Source organism: Phocoena sinus, chromosome 8 (genome assembly GCF_008692025.1).
Source record: "Phocoena sinus isolate mPhoSin1 chromosome 8, mPhoSin1.pri, whole genome shotgun sequence".
In the NCBI taxonomy this organism is placed as follows: Eukaryota; Metazoa; Chordata; class Mammalia; order Artiodactyla; family Phocoenidae; genus Phocoena; species Phocoena sinus.
This window is the reverse complement of record NC_045770.1, coordinates 29,731,330-29,750,533: the sequence shown is the minus strand read 5'-3', so window position 1 is coordinate 29,750,533 and position 19,204 is coordinate 29,731,330. Positions and strand designations below refer to the sequence as shown.

At 36.0% G+C, this 19,204-nt stretch overlaps 1 protein-coding gene across 1 annotated transcript in view; it reads left to right on the top strand.

Annotated features, from left to right (window-relative positions):
- The window catches only part of DYNC2H1 (dynein cytoplasmic 2 heavy chain 1), a 376,258-nt gene extending 368,814 nt beyond the window's left edge, over positions 1 to 7,444 (top strand). The window contains 1 exon segment of the mRNA XM_032639512.1: positions 6,937 to 7,444. Coding sequence (XP_032495403.1) covers positions 6,937 to 7,095 — 159 coding nt within the window. The 3' untranslated portion in view covers positions 7,096 to 7,444.
- Positions 7,445 to 19,204: the final 11,760 nt, after the last annotated feature.

Here is a 19,204-nt window from a genome sequence, read left to right as displayed (position 1 = left end):
GTACTGGAATGGTTCAAATGGAGAGTGGTAGGGGATGCGGTCAGAAAGGAAGACTAAGACCAAGTACGACAAGCCATGGAGCCATGCCAAGGAGTTTAGACTATCTTATGATCATAGAAAGCCATTGAGAGCTTAGAACACGTGTGTTGTAAGATCAGATCTGTAGTTTTAGAAAAGCAGTCTAGCACTGAGAGAATTGAGGATTGGCATAGGGTGAAATACAATCACACTTACCTTTCATTGCAGTCCTCTGAGTATGGTAGAGTAGTTTTTCTCTCTGTTTTGCTGAGGAAGAAACTGTGAATCTGGTAAATAGAGTGATTTGTTATGGGTCCCCCAGTAGTAGCACTAGTGTTTGAACAATAGCAATGAGCATTTATTTGTATTGGTTATGTGCCAAGCACTGTACAAACTGTTTAGAATACAAGATATTTAGGCTTTCCAAAAATATTTGAAATAGGAATTATCATCTCCATTGTAAACTAAGAAAATGGAAGCTTGAAAGATTGTATAACTTGACCAAGATAAAGATAACATAGTTAATAGGTAAGCAACTAAGTTTCAAATCCAGGTTATCTCTCTTAAATCTTAGGCCTAATACTGAGGCAACCTAACAGTATAAACCAGAGTTTGGAAAACTACAGGCCACAAGCCAAATCCAGTATGCTGCCTGTTTTTGTACAGCCCACAGTCTTGTGAGCATGAATGACTTTTACATTTTTAAATAGATGAAAAACTTAGAAGGATAGTACTGGATTGGCCAAAAAGTTTGTTCAGGTTTTTCTGCAAGATGTTACAGAAAAACCCGAACGAACTTTCTGGCCAACCCAATATTCTATGATGTGAAAATTATCTGAAATTCAAATTCCAGTGTCCATAAAGAAAGTTTTGTTTGGAAAACAGCTATGCCCATTTATGTAGATGCTTTCAGACTACTACAGCAGAGTTGAGGATATAGTTGTATCCAAGATCATATAGCCCATAAAATATTTACCATCTGACCTCTTACAGAAAAGTTTGCTGACTCTGTATAAACTATCAAACTCTCCAACTTTTGCTTGAGTTAAGCACTATTTTTGTTCAAGAAATCATTTTTTTTAGGGCAACTATAGCTGTTTTTAATAAGTTTTACAGAATTTGGTGGGGGCATCAGCATTTTAACGCGTTTTTACCAAGAGGGAAGGAACCAGCATAAAATCGAAGGAAGCATCAACATCAATTTATATAAACAAGTAAAAAGAATTACTTTTGCCACTTACTCTTACAGCTACTTTATTGCAGAAAGTTCAGAATCCTTTGATAAGCTTAGATAAAATAATGGAGTTCAGAACTTTGGTGACTAATTCCTTTTAGGCCAGAAGAAGGTTTTTCCACAAATTATTTCGATGATAATATCTGGCCCCTAAAAGTCCTGAATAGCATTATTTCAGCAGAAACATGCCAGACAACTCAGGCACTAGGAGGTACATAGCACCTACATTTTTTTAAAGAGCATTTTAGGTTGCAGAAGAGTGAAGAACTTTGAGATTTTTTAATATGTGGTAATACTTAACAAAGGATATGAACAACAAATTCTAAGCCTTTTATTGAGGGGAGGGGGAGGTTTACCATTGCTTCTATTATAAATGTAATGTACTTTGCCAGTTAACGAAATTAGAATTATAAATGCTCAAGAATTAAAAGGAAGTAAAATGCTGGTGCTAATGTTTTCCTAGTGTTTCTGTTTACCATTATCTATGTGCAGGACGTTAATATACCTACACTCACACTGTTCTTTTATGCGTTCATTCATTCATGATGCAGACTCTTAAGGTTCTTCAAGTTCAGTTCTAGGGGTTAAATTAATATAGGTACAATAAGATTTCCCTACAGGATTTTACCCAAAAAAGCATTCACTTTCTCCAAAGCAGTTCCTAAAAAGTGTTTGACACTACATTATTCCATAATGGTTCTCTGAAAAATTGTTCAGTAAACGGATTTAAATTTGGAACTTCATGATGTATTTGAGGATATTAAAAACGCTGAGAACTCCCAAAATTTACTTAACATGCAACCCTGTTCATGCATCTACACCCCACCCTCCATCTGGATCTATGTTCCACATAACATAGTTTGGGAAACACTACTTTATGAGGTAGATCAGTCTTAGATAATGTCCTGTTCTGACATTCTACAGGAAGTCAGTTTGTTCTATTTTTCCAATAAAGAGTGTTACTTTGGGTTTATCAGCCCCACAGTAACATAGAAACCGTGGACCAGCCTGAACCCCACAGGCCTACACCTTCCAGCAGTTGCCACAACTGACAGTACAACTTCAGAAACAATTTCATTCTCAGGGAAATTATGACTGTATAATGATTACACAAGCAACTCACAGTAACAGTCTTTTCTTTATGTTAAAGTATTTTCACCATGTATATGAAATGATATATGCTGAAAACTCTGCCTTGGATGCACTCTGGTTTAAATATAATAAATATTTAATTACTGTCTTTTCTATGTGACAGGTTTTTTTTCTTAAGAACTTACTATTAGAGCAATGTTGTTAGCATTGTATTATTGAAAAATAGAGGGAAGTATTTCTCTACCAAAGTAGAGTAGTAGCTAGACATTCTTGACAGAACGGAGTCTTTCAGAATATTCATTGTTGGCAAGTTGTTTTGTTTCCTGTTTTGAGATAGTTATTTTTTCCAGGGTTGCTTTACTAATAATGCCACTTCTACATACATGAAACCTGTGATGTCATAACATCTTCTTTTCTAAAAATAAATAACTGTTCACTGACTTGGTTCATAAACATTCAGAAAGCATATGTTAGAATAAGTTAGTTGGACTTTATGCATAGATATATTTCTGATGAGAAAAATATTTTGGTTTGCCCTCATGTGTTTTATTATAATGAAATTTGAGTTGATATCGGCCAAATAGTTAACATAATTAACCTGGATAATTTGGGGCTTTTTTGTTTTCTGGTGTTGTTTTATTTTGTTATTTTCTTTAGTTTGTTGGCTAAGTAATACCAAATATCACCATTTGCCTTTGTAAATGTCTTCTTTCACATATTAGCATATTGCCTTCTGTTTGTAGTACACACATACTTTTAAGCCACTTTCCCTGGGGCATGGGCATGAGCGTGAGTAATCATAATATATAGATTTTTAATTATTTAATTTTAATAATGTCAAACTAATTTGTTTACATATAATATAATATTATTTGAAGTTTTCCTAATATATCTTTTTGCATTAACTGAGCACTTAGTGTATATATTAAGTTATTAATAAAATTTTAGTTTCATCCAAATATTTCAGCCCAGCAGGATCTGTACTTTGTCTGTTAAGATAAACATATTAAAGAGGGAATTGTGGCATAAGAATTTAATTCAGTTAAACAATATAAAGTTTCTGTCTGCATAAGGTATTGGGTTAAGTGTGAGAATGCCCAAGTACTTAGCTCTATTACTTTGATCATTTATTTATTGGTGACATAAGGGCAAGTCCATTTAACTTTTTTTACAGAAGGTTGTAACATTTACTGTTTATGAGATTTTAAGCAATGACAAGTAAAATTTTAAGAAGCAACTGTGGTACTTCGCTTTTAAAACACTGTACGTTTTGCTGGAAAGATTTGTACCCTCACTTTAAAACAAACAAAAAGCCTACAACCAAAAGCAAGTTTGGAAGGGTTTGGAAATATATACAAAAACTGGTAAATTGATAGTGAATATGCAAAGAATCAACTTTGCATTACTCTTAAATTCCTAATTTAAAGAGAAAATTGCTTGGCATTAAAATGAAGAGATATAGAGAAAATCTTCTGAATAGAAAGGAATAGCATTATAAAACATTTCAGTGTGATGCTTTCATTTTTGACCATAGAAGTTATGGGAAAGAAAGCAAATATAGAGTGGCAGAGGAAGATAATTTAAGACCTTTTCTAGGATTATAGACATTCATAGGTTCAGATCATTTCAGTTCAACAAATATTCAATGTTTGTCTGCTCTTTGCTGAAGAATTTAAAGGCAATACCAAAAGAAAGCCTACACTAGGTTATTAATTTTAGGAATGGCTAAGGAGTTATGAAAATTACAGGAATTTGTGAATGCTAAAGCTTTGCCATTTAAGCAGAATTGGAGAAGAGGGAAGAGATTAGGCAGTGACTAATAATGGTTGAAAATTCTCTTTACTCCAAATTCTGTATTTTTCTGAGGCCCAACTCAGGATTCATTCTCTCCATTAATCCTTGTTAGGTTAACATATCCCAGAGTAGTAGTTTATTTTGATTTTCTTTAAAATACTCATTTTGCCAAAAATTATATTCTAAATATTTGATGTGTATGTTGTTTCTTAAACTAAATTTTAAGCTTTAAAGAAGATTATTATTTTCTCTATTTGGATATATATTGAAATGCTTTGCTTTTATAATTCTAGGTACAATATTAGCACATAAATGCTGTTAAATGAATGGATGAGTAACAGAATCATCAATACAAACATAGAGGAAAATTAGAAACATTCAGGGCAGATGGTCTTCTTACCTATTTGGGTAATGATTCTTCATAAAGAATGAATTTTCTCATGTCAATCAGGTTACAATTTAGGAATTTTAGAAATGAATGAGTTTTCAAAGGGACTTAACTGTTTTATATCAAGGACTTAGAAAAGTTAGTGTTATGGGGGTAGAGAAAAGGATTGGAAAAGACAATCAAAATTCCATATAATGCCCACTTAGACTTAAAAATAGAATGCTTTAAATTTCTTCATGAAGGAAAAAATATTTTTATTTCTCTCTATCCTAGCACCATCCATGACCTGTAGTAGATGGTAAAAAGCTGGGACTTTTTTTCTAATTGATTTAAGAATTAGTAGGAATTAAAGAAAAGTTATGCATATGTAGTCCTTATGTGAATAAATAATGCTTTGTATTTGAACTCCTTAATAATACATCATTGGATTCACCCAACATCCCATTAGGTGGACCAGTGTTGTTTATGTTCCTTTTATGATAGGGAAACAGATGCTCAGAGAGTAATCTACTCTCTGGGGTCAGGAGCTCCTAAACAAGCTAATGCCAATTTTTTTTTTTCAATTGTACTACCTATGGCAACTTTGCCTCTTGCCTAACTAGGTTACCATGATAAATTCTTCATGGGTTTCTGATTTGTCACTTTTAAAATTCTAGAATGAGTCTAACTTTTCTCTTAAGTTTCATTCTGACTCTAAAAACTTATCCATTAGTTGAATAAAATTATATAAATTCAATAAAAACATGAATCCTAAATTTGAATTGGAATTACTATTATGAACTTCTGATGTTTTTCTTTAAAAAAAATACATATTTCTAAGCTTCAGTCACTGAAAAATCCTAGAAGGAGAATGATAGATCATTCCTAGTACCCAGACTATGATCTCTAGTACCATTTCTCATTAAAGGAACCAAGGATCCTCAGAGTAATGACTAATTTTTGATTTCTGGGACAACAAATAAACAAGATGAACTTACAACATCTTGACATACTAGAAGGTAAGAAAGCTACTGAAGACTACTAGGGACATATCAAAACAAAAACAAAAACCCTCAGGAGCCAGCCTAATGAGTTCCCACTGCACAAAGATTGACATTTTGAACAACAATAAGATAGTAATTGCAGTGCATTGAAGCACATTGAACATGTTTAAATCCACCAGTTCATAATGATACTTAAAAAAATAGAGGGTGCTCATTGATCACCTTTACAGTATGCTAGGGAACAAATGCATTATTTTAACATCTTTTTTTTTTTTTTTTTTTTTTTTTTTTTTTTTTTTTGCGGTACGCGGGCCTCTCACTGTTGTGGCCTCTCCTGTTGTGGAGCACAGGCTCTGGACGCACAGGCTCAGCAGCCATGGCTCATGGGCCCAGCCACTCTGTGGCATGTGGGATCTTCCCGGACCGGGGCACGAACCCGTGTCCCCTGCATCGGCAGGTGGACTCTCAACCACTGCGCTACCAGGGAAGCCCCAAATGCATTATTTTAAAAGCATGGAAATTAGATAGCATTTATTCCAGCCTTTCCTATATGAACTGTACCTCATGGTAATCAAATGATTGATAACTGGAAGTTCCTCTTTATAGATTTGTTTCTGCCTGGAAATGAAGGGATGTAGAATTAGATTATCATTTTTTAATCTTAAATATAAATAATGATCATCAATGGCTCCTAATAGCTAAAAAGAGAGACACCCAAACTTTATATGCCTCTTGATTGAAGTATACACTACTACCTATGCAGTGTTTTTACCAGAAATTGAATCTGAATCTGAACTCACCTCCAGACCCACTTTACAAGAATACAGGGAACAGAAGAACATGACACCATGGGAATGTAGCGAACAAAAGTCAGAATGTGGGCAACTCTTTGGTATAGTTCTTTAGCAAACAAATTACAAGGAATAAAGGAGAAAAAATAAATTTAGGAGAATTAGGACACATAACAAACCTCAAAGTGTGGGCTCTATTTGAATTGCGGCTCTTCCAAAAAAATCTTTTAAAAATTATGGGATAATGGCATAGTGGGTATAAGATGATATTAAAGAATTATCGTTAATATTTTTATGTGATATAGTATTTTGATTACATTTTTATATTTTATTTATAGACATATATTTAAATACTTATAGATGAAATTTTATAATGTGTAGGATTTGATTCAAAATACTCTATTATTTGGGGCTGGGGGAGGTTATAAATGAAATACAGTTGGCCATGAGCTGATAATTGTTGCAACTGAATGATGTGGTTTATTATGCTAGTCTTTATTTAAAACATTTCATGATAAAATGTTAAATATATTTTATTATTTGGGAAGATTTTGTGTTCATATTTGGTTATCTAATGATCTGTTGCAACACAGTATATTGCTGTATTTTAAAACAAAATTAATTCTTTTTAAACAGGGCGCATATGGTCCATATTCCCCTGATGAGTGCATATCTTTGCCTGTTTACACAAGTGCTGAAAGGGATCGTGTGGTGATCAATATCGACATTCCATGTGGGGGCAGCCAAGATCAGTGGATTCAGTGTGGAGCAGCTCTATTTCTCAAAAATCAGTAGAACCTAATGACAATAAAAGCTGTCTTAGCCAAAAGAAACATTTATTATTTAAGCTTTAAATAAAATATGTGGTCAGTCCACATTTGAAGTGTTAGTTCAAAATATTAGCATGTAGTTGTCCTGTGTTGTTTATCTCACTGTGTTTTTATTTTAATGGGTAATGACAGCACCCTGTACCTTTTAAAGTAATAACTTAATGGAGTCAATGTTAAAATAGCATATTCCCTATATAATATTAAGTATTTCTGTGAGGCAGTTCACTTTTCCAGTGGCTCAAAAATTTAATGTTTTAGCTAAGAGTTTTTAAATAGTGTATTTAAGGAATCAGTAATAAATATTTTGGCTATTATTTCTGTATCATCATTTATTTAATAAAATATAAGATATTATTAACGTTTCAGTCTTCCATGGTTTTATATATATACATATATGTATATATATAATGTCTTTAAACGTTGAAGGAAGTATTATATTTTAGTTAAAATATACAGCATCTCAAAGTAATGCAAAAGAAATGGGAAATAATAGCACAGAAACCAGGATAAGAATTTTACAAATAGAATAATTAAATGATGAAAAGGTTATAATTTCTCATGGGTATGGCTTTCCCATGTGTTTCTATGAAACCGTAAAATTCTACAATGGCTGAAAGCTTAAATAAACAGATAGAAAAGGGAAAAGCAGGGAGGAGTATTCAGGGGAGGTGTTTGTGGGCCATGTCTGGAAATGTCACACATCATTTATGTTTATATTCCATTAGAGAGAACTTAATCACATGACTACACCTAATTTCTAGGGTGGTGGGAAATAGAGTCTAGCTGGGTGCTCATAGAAGGGAAGACTGGAGAGGCTAGCTAGCTCTCCTTGCCACATCCCCATGCAAAGGAGAAAGCTCATTTCTCAAATGCCTCCAGGACAAAGGCATAAAATGACTGAAAACTAGTAAAGATGCGTATGGCCTTTAATTGGTCTTCTGACTCCAAACCTTGTGCTTGTGAATTATAATACTTACAGAAAATAACATGATCCAGACATTAGCCAGATCCCAGTAATACAAGGATGAATAACATACTGTCTCTGCTCTTGAGAGATTTAAGAGCTGATAGGACAGTGAAAGGTAAAAATAATATCACTGTAAATTCTGTGATATTAATATTGCTATACAAGCTTTTCTTTTGGTTACTATTTTTTATTGAGTATATAATACATAAAAAGAAAATATATAGAGAGAAAAGAATTACAGTACAGTGAAATCCATTATATGGCACACCAGCAAAGGGCTATAGAATTCCAGAGGATGGTGTAACTAATTCTACTTGCTATATGTGTTGTTTAATCTAAGCTTGGCTAATTAACTTTTTCTTTCTTTCTCTTTCTTTCTTTTTCTTCTTTTTTTTTTTTTCTTGGAAAAGTTACTTTGAAAATATGTTACAAAGGATAACAGACACATTTATTGGTCTTCCAAAATGAACAAATATTAACATGCTGTGGTGTTTACTTTAGATTTTTTCAAGAAATTTTAAAATAATTTCAAAACCAGTTGAAGCCCTTCATGTTCCCCTCTGCAGCCCCATTTTCATCTTTACCATTTCAGAGACACCCACTAAGATGTATTTGTTGTGTACACAGGCCATTAGTATTATGGCAAAATGTTTGACCAAAAACAATATAGGAGAGGTTTTTTTCAATCAGTGGGAACTCCAAGGAAACTACCTAAAACTTCAGAAGAACACACTATCTGAGATTCTCAATCAGTAGAAGTAACAAACAATAGTTTTAGATTCCCAGGGCCCACAGATGGTGGAATGGCCCAATCAGGACAGGGATTTTCAAAATAAAAACCCCAGCAAAACAAGAATAGAAGGGAACTTATTTTCATGGATGGTGGATATCTAGGAACTAAAACCTATAACAAAGATCATTTTTAATGGGGAAACAGAAGCATTCTCTGCTTATCACTTCCATTCAACATTGTTTAGAGATCCTAACCATCACAGAATGACAAGAAAAACAAAAGCAAAAGCAAATAAGATAAAAATATGTTCAGGAGAAAGACATTAGTACTCCCTCCTTCCCTCCCTCCCATAAGCCCTTTGTTCATCTTTAATTTTTGCAATCTTTAACACATGCACCTACAAAAATAAAAGTTTAAGAGCAGAAATTGTGAGCTTAACTGTGTTAAGCATTTGTCCAGAATTCTTTGGAGGTTTTATTTTTTATTCTGAGACTTTCTGCTGTAACTTCTTATTATTTTTTTTTTTTTTGCGGTACGCGGGCCTCTCACTGTTGTGGCCTCTCCCGTTGCGGAGCACAGGCTCTGGACGCGCAGGCTCAGCGGCCATGGCTCACGGGCCTAGCCACTCTGCTGCATGTGGGATCTTCCCGGAACGGGGCACGAACCCGTGTCCCCTGCATCGACAGGTGGACCCTCAACCACTGCGCCACCAGGGAAGCCCTCTTCTGTAACTTCTGAAAGAGAGGTGGAGACTGATGTAAGAAAACAGAAATGACAAAATCACTCCAGACACTTGAAACAGCTTTTTCCATTTGACTTCCATTCACTCATTTCCATTTGTCAAAATAAAGTATAGATGAGTTATCACTTCCCACCTATCTCCTAAGAAAAGCGTGAGTACAAAGGAGCCCGACCAGTAAGGCAACTCCAGAGCACATCCAGGGCAAGACTGCGGTGAGCCCTGGGGACACACAGGAAAAATAGACAATGAAGTATATTAGACTCAAAATCATCCATCTTATCCCTTGCTTTTGGCCCTCTTACACATTAAGAATCTTGAGAGCAGCATGTGTACTTTTCATGCTTTTATTTCTGGTATTTGTTTACATTGGAGCTCAATAGATATTTGTTGAATCAATAACTAAAACTGCTTTCAGATGACTTAATCATTGGATTTGTCTCCAAATTATTTTAGATTGTTCCCAAAGTCAAACCCACACTCAAAGAATGCGTATTTCCCATTATTAAGGATAGTTGAAGACTATCCAAAGGCCCTTAAGGAAATCTGAAAGAGAAGCTCCAAAAATATCAGAACAAGGGTAGCCTCATTTTTCCTATGTGATAATCATGAAGAAGACAACTACTTTGGATGTGTAGTCTTAAATCAAAATTTTTTGGAAATGAAAAGGATGATAGAGACTTGCTGGAGTTTTGTTTATGTTGTTTTACTTTTGCTTTGTAGTCCTACCTTCCTAAATGCTTTACTGTTCCTGTGAACTTGAGATTTTCAACTTAACATTGCAGCTAGGAGGAAAATTAATTATCAAAGTCTCATGAGTGAGGTGGATTTTATGATGGACATTAGAGAATCTATGTTGTAAGGAGTAGAGGTAAACCTGTCAGGGTCCAAAAGCTCAAACCAGTTCTCCTCCTCAGTTTATCTGAAGCCCTTCCAAATGTTAATACTGCAAATCTCTCACTGAAAAAATGAACATTCTCAAATAGTTAAATCATTGGTAGAAGCACAGGAAAAATAAACCCAAGCTGAGGGAAAAAAAAAAAGCCTGTTGAGAATAAATGTCTCTACCTGTGTTAGTATTTTCCATACATGTAGACATAACAATCAGCATTTTCTTTTTTTATAAAAAGAAAAGGGAAAAACAAGTATCAACCAAAGTGCCGTGTTGTAAGTCTCATTACTTCTGATTATTCTATGCCTAATCTATTCTTACCCCCTCCTTTCCAGTTCCTAAGAACCATTTCAAAAGCGATTAAATCAATAGAAAATAATGTAAAAGCAGAGAGAGGAAGGTAGATGGACAGATGACCTTTGATATCTCCTTGTTTTAGAAGTGGACTAGTTATTGGTTAGCAAAGTAAGGGTAAAGAACAAAACATAAAGTTCGTGTTTTATGGAAAGCTCACAAGGCAATGAAGATACCAATTTAAACCACACAAAAAATAATGGAATCAGATCATAGCCTAAATATAAATTTTGAATATTTATTAAAGTCAATGACACCCATGTGATTTGGAAGCTAGCTTTATTTCTATTTGAAATAACAAATGGTTATTCAAATAGGAATTTATTTGAACAGATCTAGTTCTGCTGTAGTAGTTATATCCTTAGCAATGCTGCAGCTGCTAACTGGTTTGTAATTTTAAGCACAACTCTTTTCACATTAGAAACTGCTACTTATCATTCTCCCCTATTGCCATGATAATACAATGCTTAACTTGGTACTCTGAATAAAAACTACAATTCCTCGTTTCCCTCATATTCAAGTATAGCCGTGTGACTCACTTCTGGCCAAAAGATTGTGAACGCAAGAATATGGCAGCTTCCAGGAGCCCTCCTTATAGGACATGATCAGTATGTCATTTTTCCTCTTCATCTCTTCCTCTCTTCTGCCTGGCACAGGGACACTACCATCTTGAGACATGTTTATGGCCACAAAGGGCAGAGCAACAACATGGAAGGAACCTGGTTCTCTTATTGGAGCATAGATGCCGCCCCTGAACCATTTAACTCTGACTTCATTTACTTCATTTATACAAGAGAGATTACAAGCCCTAGATGGGATATAAAAAAGCCACTTGGCCAGTGGTATAGACAACTAGAACAGGACTGACTGCCCTCAGACAGTCCCTCCAAAGACAAGGACTAGACTCAGATATTCAAACTGAACTGAGAACCTTGAGCTGGAATCACTTAAACCTGTCATCTCCAACTGAGGCAGGTCCCACCTGGGTGGGCAACAGCTGTAAACAAAACTGTTTTTCCAGAGACACCAGGGGTACCTTTGGGACTGCACTCCTTATGTGGAATTCAGGCATTAACCTGCCTCTCTCTCAAAAGCACTTGTACCTTTGACCACTTTTTGGGTGGCCATAGGAGAGCTGCAAGTATATAAAGAAGCACCACCAGTAGGTAATTTATTCCTCAGACAATTGCAGCCCTTTTTCCAAAATGAGTCTACCTTTGGTTACTTGGTGTAGGATAAATGCTTCATTATATATGCTCCTTGTGGACAGTTTTCCCTGTAAGGGGAATCATCCAATTAAATAAGGTGGTAGGAACTGTGTTCTTGACTTCAGCTGTAGTGATCAATGACATCATCTCAGCCCTAGAAGGCATTCAGATCAGCCTCAACTCACCGTCCAATGGTGGTTTATCTCTGGAAAAAATTCTATTTGGTTATTAATTAGATGATAATTAAAAAAGAAATGCTTGTAATGGTAGTAAAAAAGATATAAAATATACAGTGTAATTTTTTAAAGATGTTTTTGAAGACCATTTTTAAAGTCTTTTTTACAATACTGCTTCTTTTTTATGTTTTGGCTTTTTGGCCACAAAGCATGTGGGATCCTAGCTCCCCAGCCAGAGATCAAACCCACACCCCCTGCATTGGAAGGCAAAGTCTCAACCACTGGACCGCCAGGGAAGTCCCCAGTGTAATTTGATGTGTAAATATATATATATGGCATATCTCTGATTTAAGAGAGAGATATTTAAAAATATTAAATGATGATTATCTCTGAGTAGAATGATGAATGATAGGTAATTTTTGCTTTACACTGGGTATATTTTTACATTTTTCAAATGTCCTGAGAATGTATTACTTTCATAATTAAAGCAAAATACTAAATTTTTAATTAAAGGAAATAAGAAATAAAAATGTAAACTTGAAGAAAACAATGTGTAACGTTAGCTTTTCATATTCTGAGATAATTCCTTTCAGAATCCCTTTATCTGCAAGCTTTCTAGTCTATTTATAGTATGTATTATTATAGAACTTAATTTACTCAACTCTTTATAATCTCAAGGGTTCATTGGGATTTGTATATAATTGGTATTTGATTAAATTATTTTAGATCAAAAACAAAGATGGCATTTCTACCTTGGCATATAGCTGCAATCAGATATATATGTAATTTTAAAGTTTAATATCTGTAATAATGAGAGAAGTGGTGAGTCAAGGTAAAGTTTAACTGAAGTCAATTTAAAGGCTTATATTTAATTACAGAGTGGCAAGAGCCCTGGATGTGGAATTAGGACACCAGGCTTCCAGTCTTAAGCTGACCCCATCATGTTTGCCAGGGTATCATCTGATCCCTCTGAGCTTAGGTTTCTTCATCTATGAGATGTGGATCACTATTCCCATTTCAAAGTGTGATTTGAAGAGCAAATGAAATGTCATGTGATAACATTGTATGAACTAGTATAAATTTAAATTTAAGGTATTGTTATGTCATGTTGAGACTGGATGTGAATTTAAATGCTAAGATAAATTATATCACAGTTTTATATAAAACATTAATTCACTACTTAGAAATAACAAGCTGAGAATGATCTGATTGTAATATTCTCAAGTTTTACACTATCTGGTTTATTTGTTATTATGTTTCCAGTGTTAAAAGTCCATTTTGTTTTCACAAGATGAATCACAGTTTAATCAGAACACTGTCATTTGTAGTATTTTGTCCAAAACCAACAGTCTGTATATGACCAATGTATAATAACAATAATAACTAAGGCTTAGATAGCACTGATTACATGCTAGGCACTGCTCCAAGTGATTGATAGATGATAGAAAAATAGATAGATAGATAATTATATTCATTTATTTGTTTATGATGTCCATTTTACTAATGAGAAAACTAAGGCCAGGTTGGGTGACTTGCTCAGCTAATAAACTGGTAAACTAGCAAGGGAGAAAACTCACACTTTAGCTCTCCCTCCCCTCAAGGAAAGAACAAAGTCAGCAAAGCTGAATTCTCTGGCAAATATCAGTTTGGAACTGAGTTTGTTAAAAGGAGGGAGCAGGGCTATTTCAGCACCACATGTTGGTCAGTTCTTTATCTTGACAAATATTTGCTGCAGCAGAGTTTCTGGCAAAAAGATGAAATGAATTGATAGCACCAGTCAAAATAGGTGTTACATTACATATTTTCACTAAAAAGTCACCTCCAGAAAACTTAGGAAGAGAATAGGGGAGGGAAAATGCTTTGAATTGTGAACTCAACTCTCAGAACTATCAACTTCCTTTGCTCCAAATACTGAGTGTCCTCTGCATGCACAGTACTATCGAGGGGCCTTAAGGGCTTTCTGACACCGTCTCCTTCATGATATCAGAGCAATAATAAAATCAAGACCATTTTTTTACTTTTCTTATAAAGAAAACTGTGAAATATGTCAAACACAGATATATGTAGCATACATACACAGTATAAAGAATAATAGAACGAGCACCTGTACTAACACACAGCTTAAGAGAAAGAACATTTACTAACACCACTTAACCTCCTTGATATGTTTCCATAGTTTTTCTCAATATGAATGAATCCCTAAACCACATTTTATATTTCTGCTTAACTTGACAAATATTTGCTTTTAACTTTTGACCCCATGCGTGGTTAGGTCATTCAAGATAGCTATTCTCTTGCTCTCTGTACATCCCCTGCTCAACCAGTGCCTGCTTCATTCACATGACTACCCAGTCCTCTTAATTATGGGGCTTAATTAATCCCTGGTACCTGCTGAGCCCACCTGAGGTCAATTGCCGCTATTAATGGTAGACTCCTCCCCCGAGTAGCAAAGACTCCTGCCACATCCTGCCCACCGTCTGCCATCCACAATGGGGTGTTGCTCCAGGACCCTTCTGCTTCAGCCATATAAGATCTCTTGTCCAATAAACTGTTGATGTCTCTGTTGCTGTCTCTGGGCTCTTTCTTTCAGTCTCAAGGCTGGGCAACTACAAGGCTTGCAGGCCTGTGGGGTGCAGCCCAGCATCCCATAATTTTTATATGGTTTTAATTTTTATGTAAATGGCATTTATTTTGTGACCTTTGTTTTTTCAGTATGAATGTGTGAATTGACCAAAATTTACGTATCCAGTCTCTTCTTGAGGAACATTTTAATAGTTATTTTTTTTTACTACTACAAATTACATTGCTGTAAACATTCTTAGTAAGTCTCCTGATGTGTATTTATAAGACTTCCTTTAGGGTATCTACCTAGTAGGGGAATGACTGAGTTTCCAGTAGGAAAACTATCAACTTAATAAGATAATACCAAGTAATTTTCCAAGTGATTAAATGACTTAATATATATAAAGCACTTGAAAGAGTACCTAGCACTAGTTTTATTATAATCATAATTATGAAGGTGATTGAACCAATTTACAGTCCCATCAGCAGTGTATATGAGTTCTTGTCATTCTGCATCCTTATTCAGTACTTAACATTTCTGCATCTCTAGTAGATTTGAAATGGTACAACATGCTAGTTTTAATTTGCATTTCCCTATTTACAAATAAAGTTAAGCAAATTTTCTTATGTTTATTGTCCATTCATGACTTTTCTTCTGTGAAGTGCTGTTTTCATCTTCTGCCCAATTTTTCCTATTGAGTTATCTTTTCTTATGTTTTATTTTGATGAATAAAAGTTTTTTACTGGACTGCAGTAGAATTTTTCAGCCTCTTGTCTGGTTTGTTTTCCCATAACAAGGTCATTAAAATGACAACTTATTTTCCTTACAGTTTAAAGTTCTGCGTTTTGTTACTAGAATGACCTCGAACAGTAACTTTAAGTCAGGTAAAGCCATGTGCAAATCCAAAATTCAGCTGCATGTCTTTTTTTTTTTTTTTTTTTTTTTTTTTTGCGGTATGCGGGCCTCTCACTGTTGTGGCCTCTCCCGTTGCGGGGCACAGGCTCCGGACGCGCAGGCCCAGCGGCCATGGCTCACGGGCCCAGCCGCTCCGCGGCATGTGGGATCTTCCCGGTCCGGGGCACGAACCCGCGTCCCCTGCATCGGCAGGCGGACTCTCAACCACTGCGCCACCAGGGAAGCCCTGCATGTCTTTTTTGATATCTGTGACAGTTACATAATCCTAAGAAAATGAGTCCATTAATTTCTGTTAACACAAAATGAGCTCTAGGCAGGATGTTGATTGCTGGGCAGGAGGTTCCTGCAAACACACTGTGGATGTTTTACATGGATAGGCTTTGGGGGAAGATGTCTGGTGCAGGGTTTTAAAGCCAAAATCATAAATTGCTTTAGGCTCAAATTAGGCTTAGAATAAAGGGATATGTCTAGAATGTACAGTGAAATAACAGGCTTTGCATAATCATAAATTTGCTAACAGTCTGTTTTGCTACTAATTCTAGTCACTCTTCTGAGAAATGATTGCTTGATTTCTTGACCACCAGCTATTTTGCCAAGTCTCACATATACCTAGGTGTCTGTAGATGCTTTTTGTTAAGTACATGATTTGTCAATTCAAAGGTCTTTTTGTTGTTATCAATAGAACATATATTTGCATATTTTAGGAGTCCACCAATCTCAACTGGTCATCATCATTAGATAGGAAATTTACGTGTCTTACGATATCAAATGTCTTTAGAGTTGTACTGAAAATACATGTAACTATCTAAGAGCCAAAGAAATGAAAAACCCAGTCATGTCCAAAAGTTGAACTGCAGATTTGTGAGTAGATAGTAAAGCAGGTAATATGTATAACTTACATTCATGAGCAAGGGCTTCCTGTATAAAAGTTAAATTTTGAAGCCCATGATATAGTGACAATAAAAAAAGTTCTCAGTATGACAACAAAAGCAATGAGAGGAACTTTCTAGTTGCTGATAGTCCAGGATTTCACAGAAAGCAAAACTGTTGTGGAAAGTTGCTCTCCATAGGTGCTTGCCCAGAAAGCTGTAGGAAACAGGAGGTACAATCTCCAGCCAGGAGAAGAGTGGGGACAGGAGGACCTGGCAAATTTGGTGATGGTCACATGCCCCTACATCCCCATCTTCACATCTCTCTTTTTATTCCTCACCCCAAGGCTTCCTTTCACATCTTCTTTTCCATGGGTTTCCTTTCCATGCGAACTCAGGCTGTACCTGGGGCCCTGGAATTGGATGGCCCAAGCCCAAACTAGGGGCACAGGAAAGAAGGAGAAAGAGATTAGTCATCTTTTCCTAAGAGCAAATAGGTCCTGTGCCAGCTCACTTCTTTAGGGCAATGTCTCCAAGCAGGGCAAATAGGACACTTAATTACATGTGACAGAAGCAAAATAATCTTACATGAAGCTGAATAGAACGGCTCTTTAAGGAGAGACTCTCAGAGCCTCAAAAATTAATTTTGAAGGTCAGATAGTCATTGATAATAATAGTAAGGGTCAGATATGTACAATGCTGTATCATTTGCAAAGTGATTTTGCATACATTAACACAACCCTGTGAGGACTGCAGGCCAGTTATTAGAATCTTAGACTTTTGTAGGTTAACAGCTTGTTCAAACTCAGGACCCAAAAGTTCTACCTCTAAAATCAACTTAAAATATTTCTATCTCACTCTTTCACCCACTGGGAAAGACCCATTGTCTAGTTCCATTATACTTTTATTCCTATGGATGAACAGAACAGATTCTGATTCCCTTGCTAGGAACCTTCCTTCTGCGAGCTCTGTTTTCTGAGAATTGGTCTAGCAACAGATATTTTGCTGAGACTGTGGATGTAGGACCTCATGGGAAGAAGAGATTAAAGTCAACCCTTGGAGAACTCAGGGCTGAATTGGCAGAAACTATTCAATAGATAGACCATTTAATGTGCTAACTTTAAGCCTTGTCTCAAAGGTGTGTGGTGTGTGTGTGTGTGTGTGTGTGTGTGTGTTTATCTATAAATAAGCTGCTCTCTGAGGACTTACTCTTCAATTTTTCAGCCCCCTAGCCCAGTGGTCCCCAAACTTTTTGGCAACAGGGACCAGTTTTGTGGAAGACAATTTTTCCATGGATGAGGGGGGGATGGTTCAGGGGTAATGTGAATGATGGGGAGTGAAGGGGAGCGGCAGATGAAGCTTCGCTTGCTCACCTGCTGCTCACCTCCTACCATGTGGCCCGGTTCCTAACAGGCCACGGACTGCTTTCGGTCTGTGGCCCGGAGGTTGAGGACCCCTGCCCTAGCCCCTTCACTTTCCCTTTACTGACAGAGGTCTTTCTGTTCAGAAAAGTTTCTCCATACATCTTAGCATCTCTGGCATAGACATATATGGCTTAATTCCAGCCCTGATTGGCCAGATGTAAAAACAAAAAGATTGAAGAAGAGAATGAAGTGGAAGGCAAAGAATCGTGTTAGGATTGCTTTGTCTACAGAAAAGCCACCTCAAGTTCATTCGACGTGGGTGGTGCTGATATATGGGATTGCTGAGAGTAGATCTGGGATGACAGTTGTGCCTCAGAATGATATTTGTCCTCAGGGTAGGACATAGCCTATGAATGCGGTGGCTATGACTATAAGTAGTAGGATAATTCCAGTGTTTCATGTTTCCTGAAAGGCGTAAGATCCATAGTATAGACCTTGTCCTACATGGGCATAAAGGCAGATAAAAAATATGGAAGCTCCTTTTGTGTGTATATATCGAATGATTCAGCCATAATTGACATCTCAGCAGATGTGTGTTACTGATGAGAAGGCAGTTGTTGTGTCTGGTGTGTAGTGTATTGCTAGGAATAGACCTGTTAGGATTTGTAGGATTAGACAGATGCTTAATAAGGAGCCAAAAGTTCATCATGATGAGATGTTTGATGGAGTATGGAGGTCAATGAATGTGTTGTTGAGGATTTTTATTAGTGGGTGGGTTTTTCGGATGTTGGTCATTGGTATTCTTGTAGTTGAATGACAACAATTTTTCATGTCATTGGTCATGGTTGAAGTCCATGTGAGAATAATGATGACATATACTGTATTTATTTTAAGTATTATTTTTGTGATTAGTTTTGTGGGGGTTTCTTCAAAACCTTCACCTATTTATGGGGGTCTAGGGTTGATTGTGGGTGGTGGTGTTGGGTGTGGGATTGTGTTAAATTTTGGTGGTTCACTTCTGGGTCTAATGGTATTTTTGATCTATTTAGGGGAGATATTGGTTGTGTTTGGTTATACAACGGCTATAGCCACTGAACAATATCCTGAGATTTGGGTTTCTAATAAGGTTGTATTAGGGACATTTCTTTTAGGGTTGGTAGTAGAGTTTTTAATGGTATTTTATATTTTGAAGGATGAGGTTGTGGAAATTATGTTTAAGTTTAATGGACTGGGGGATTGGGTTATTTACAATACTGGTGATTCTGGGTTTTTTAGTGAGGAGGCTATGGGGATT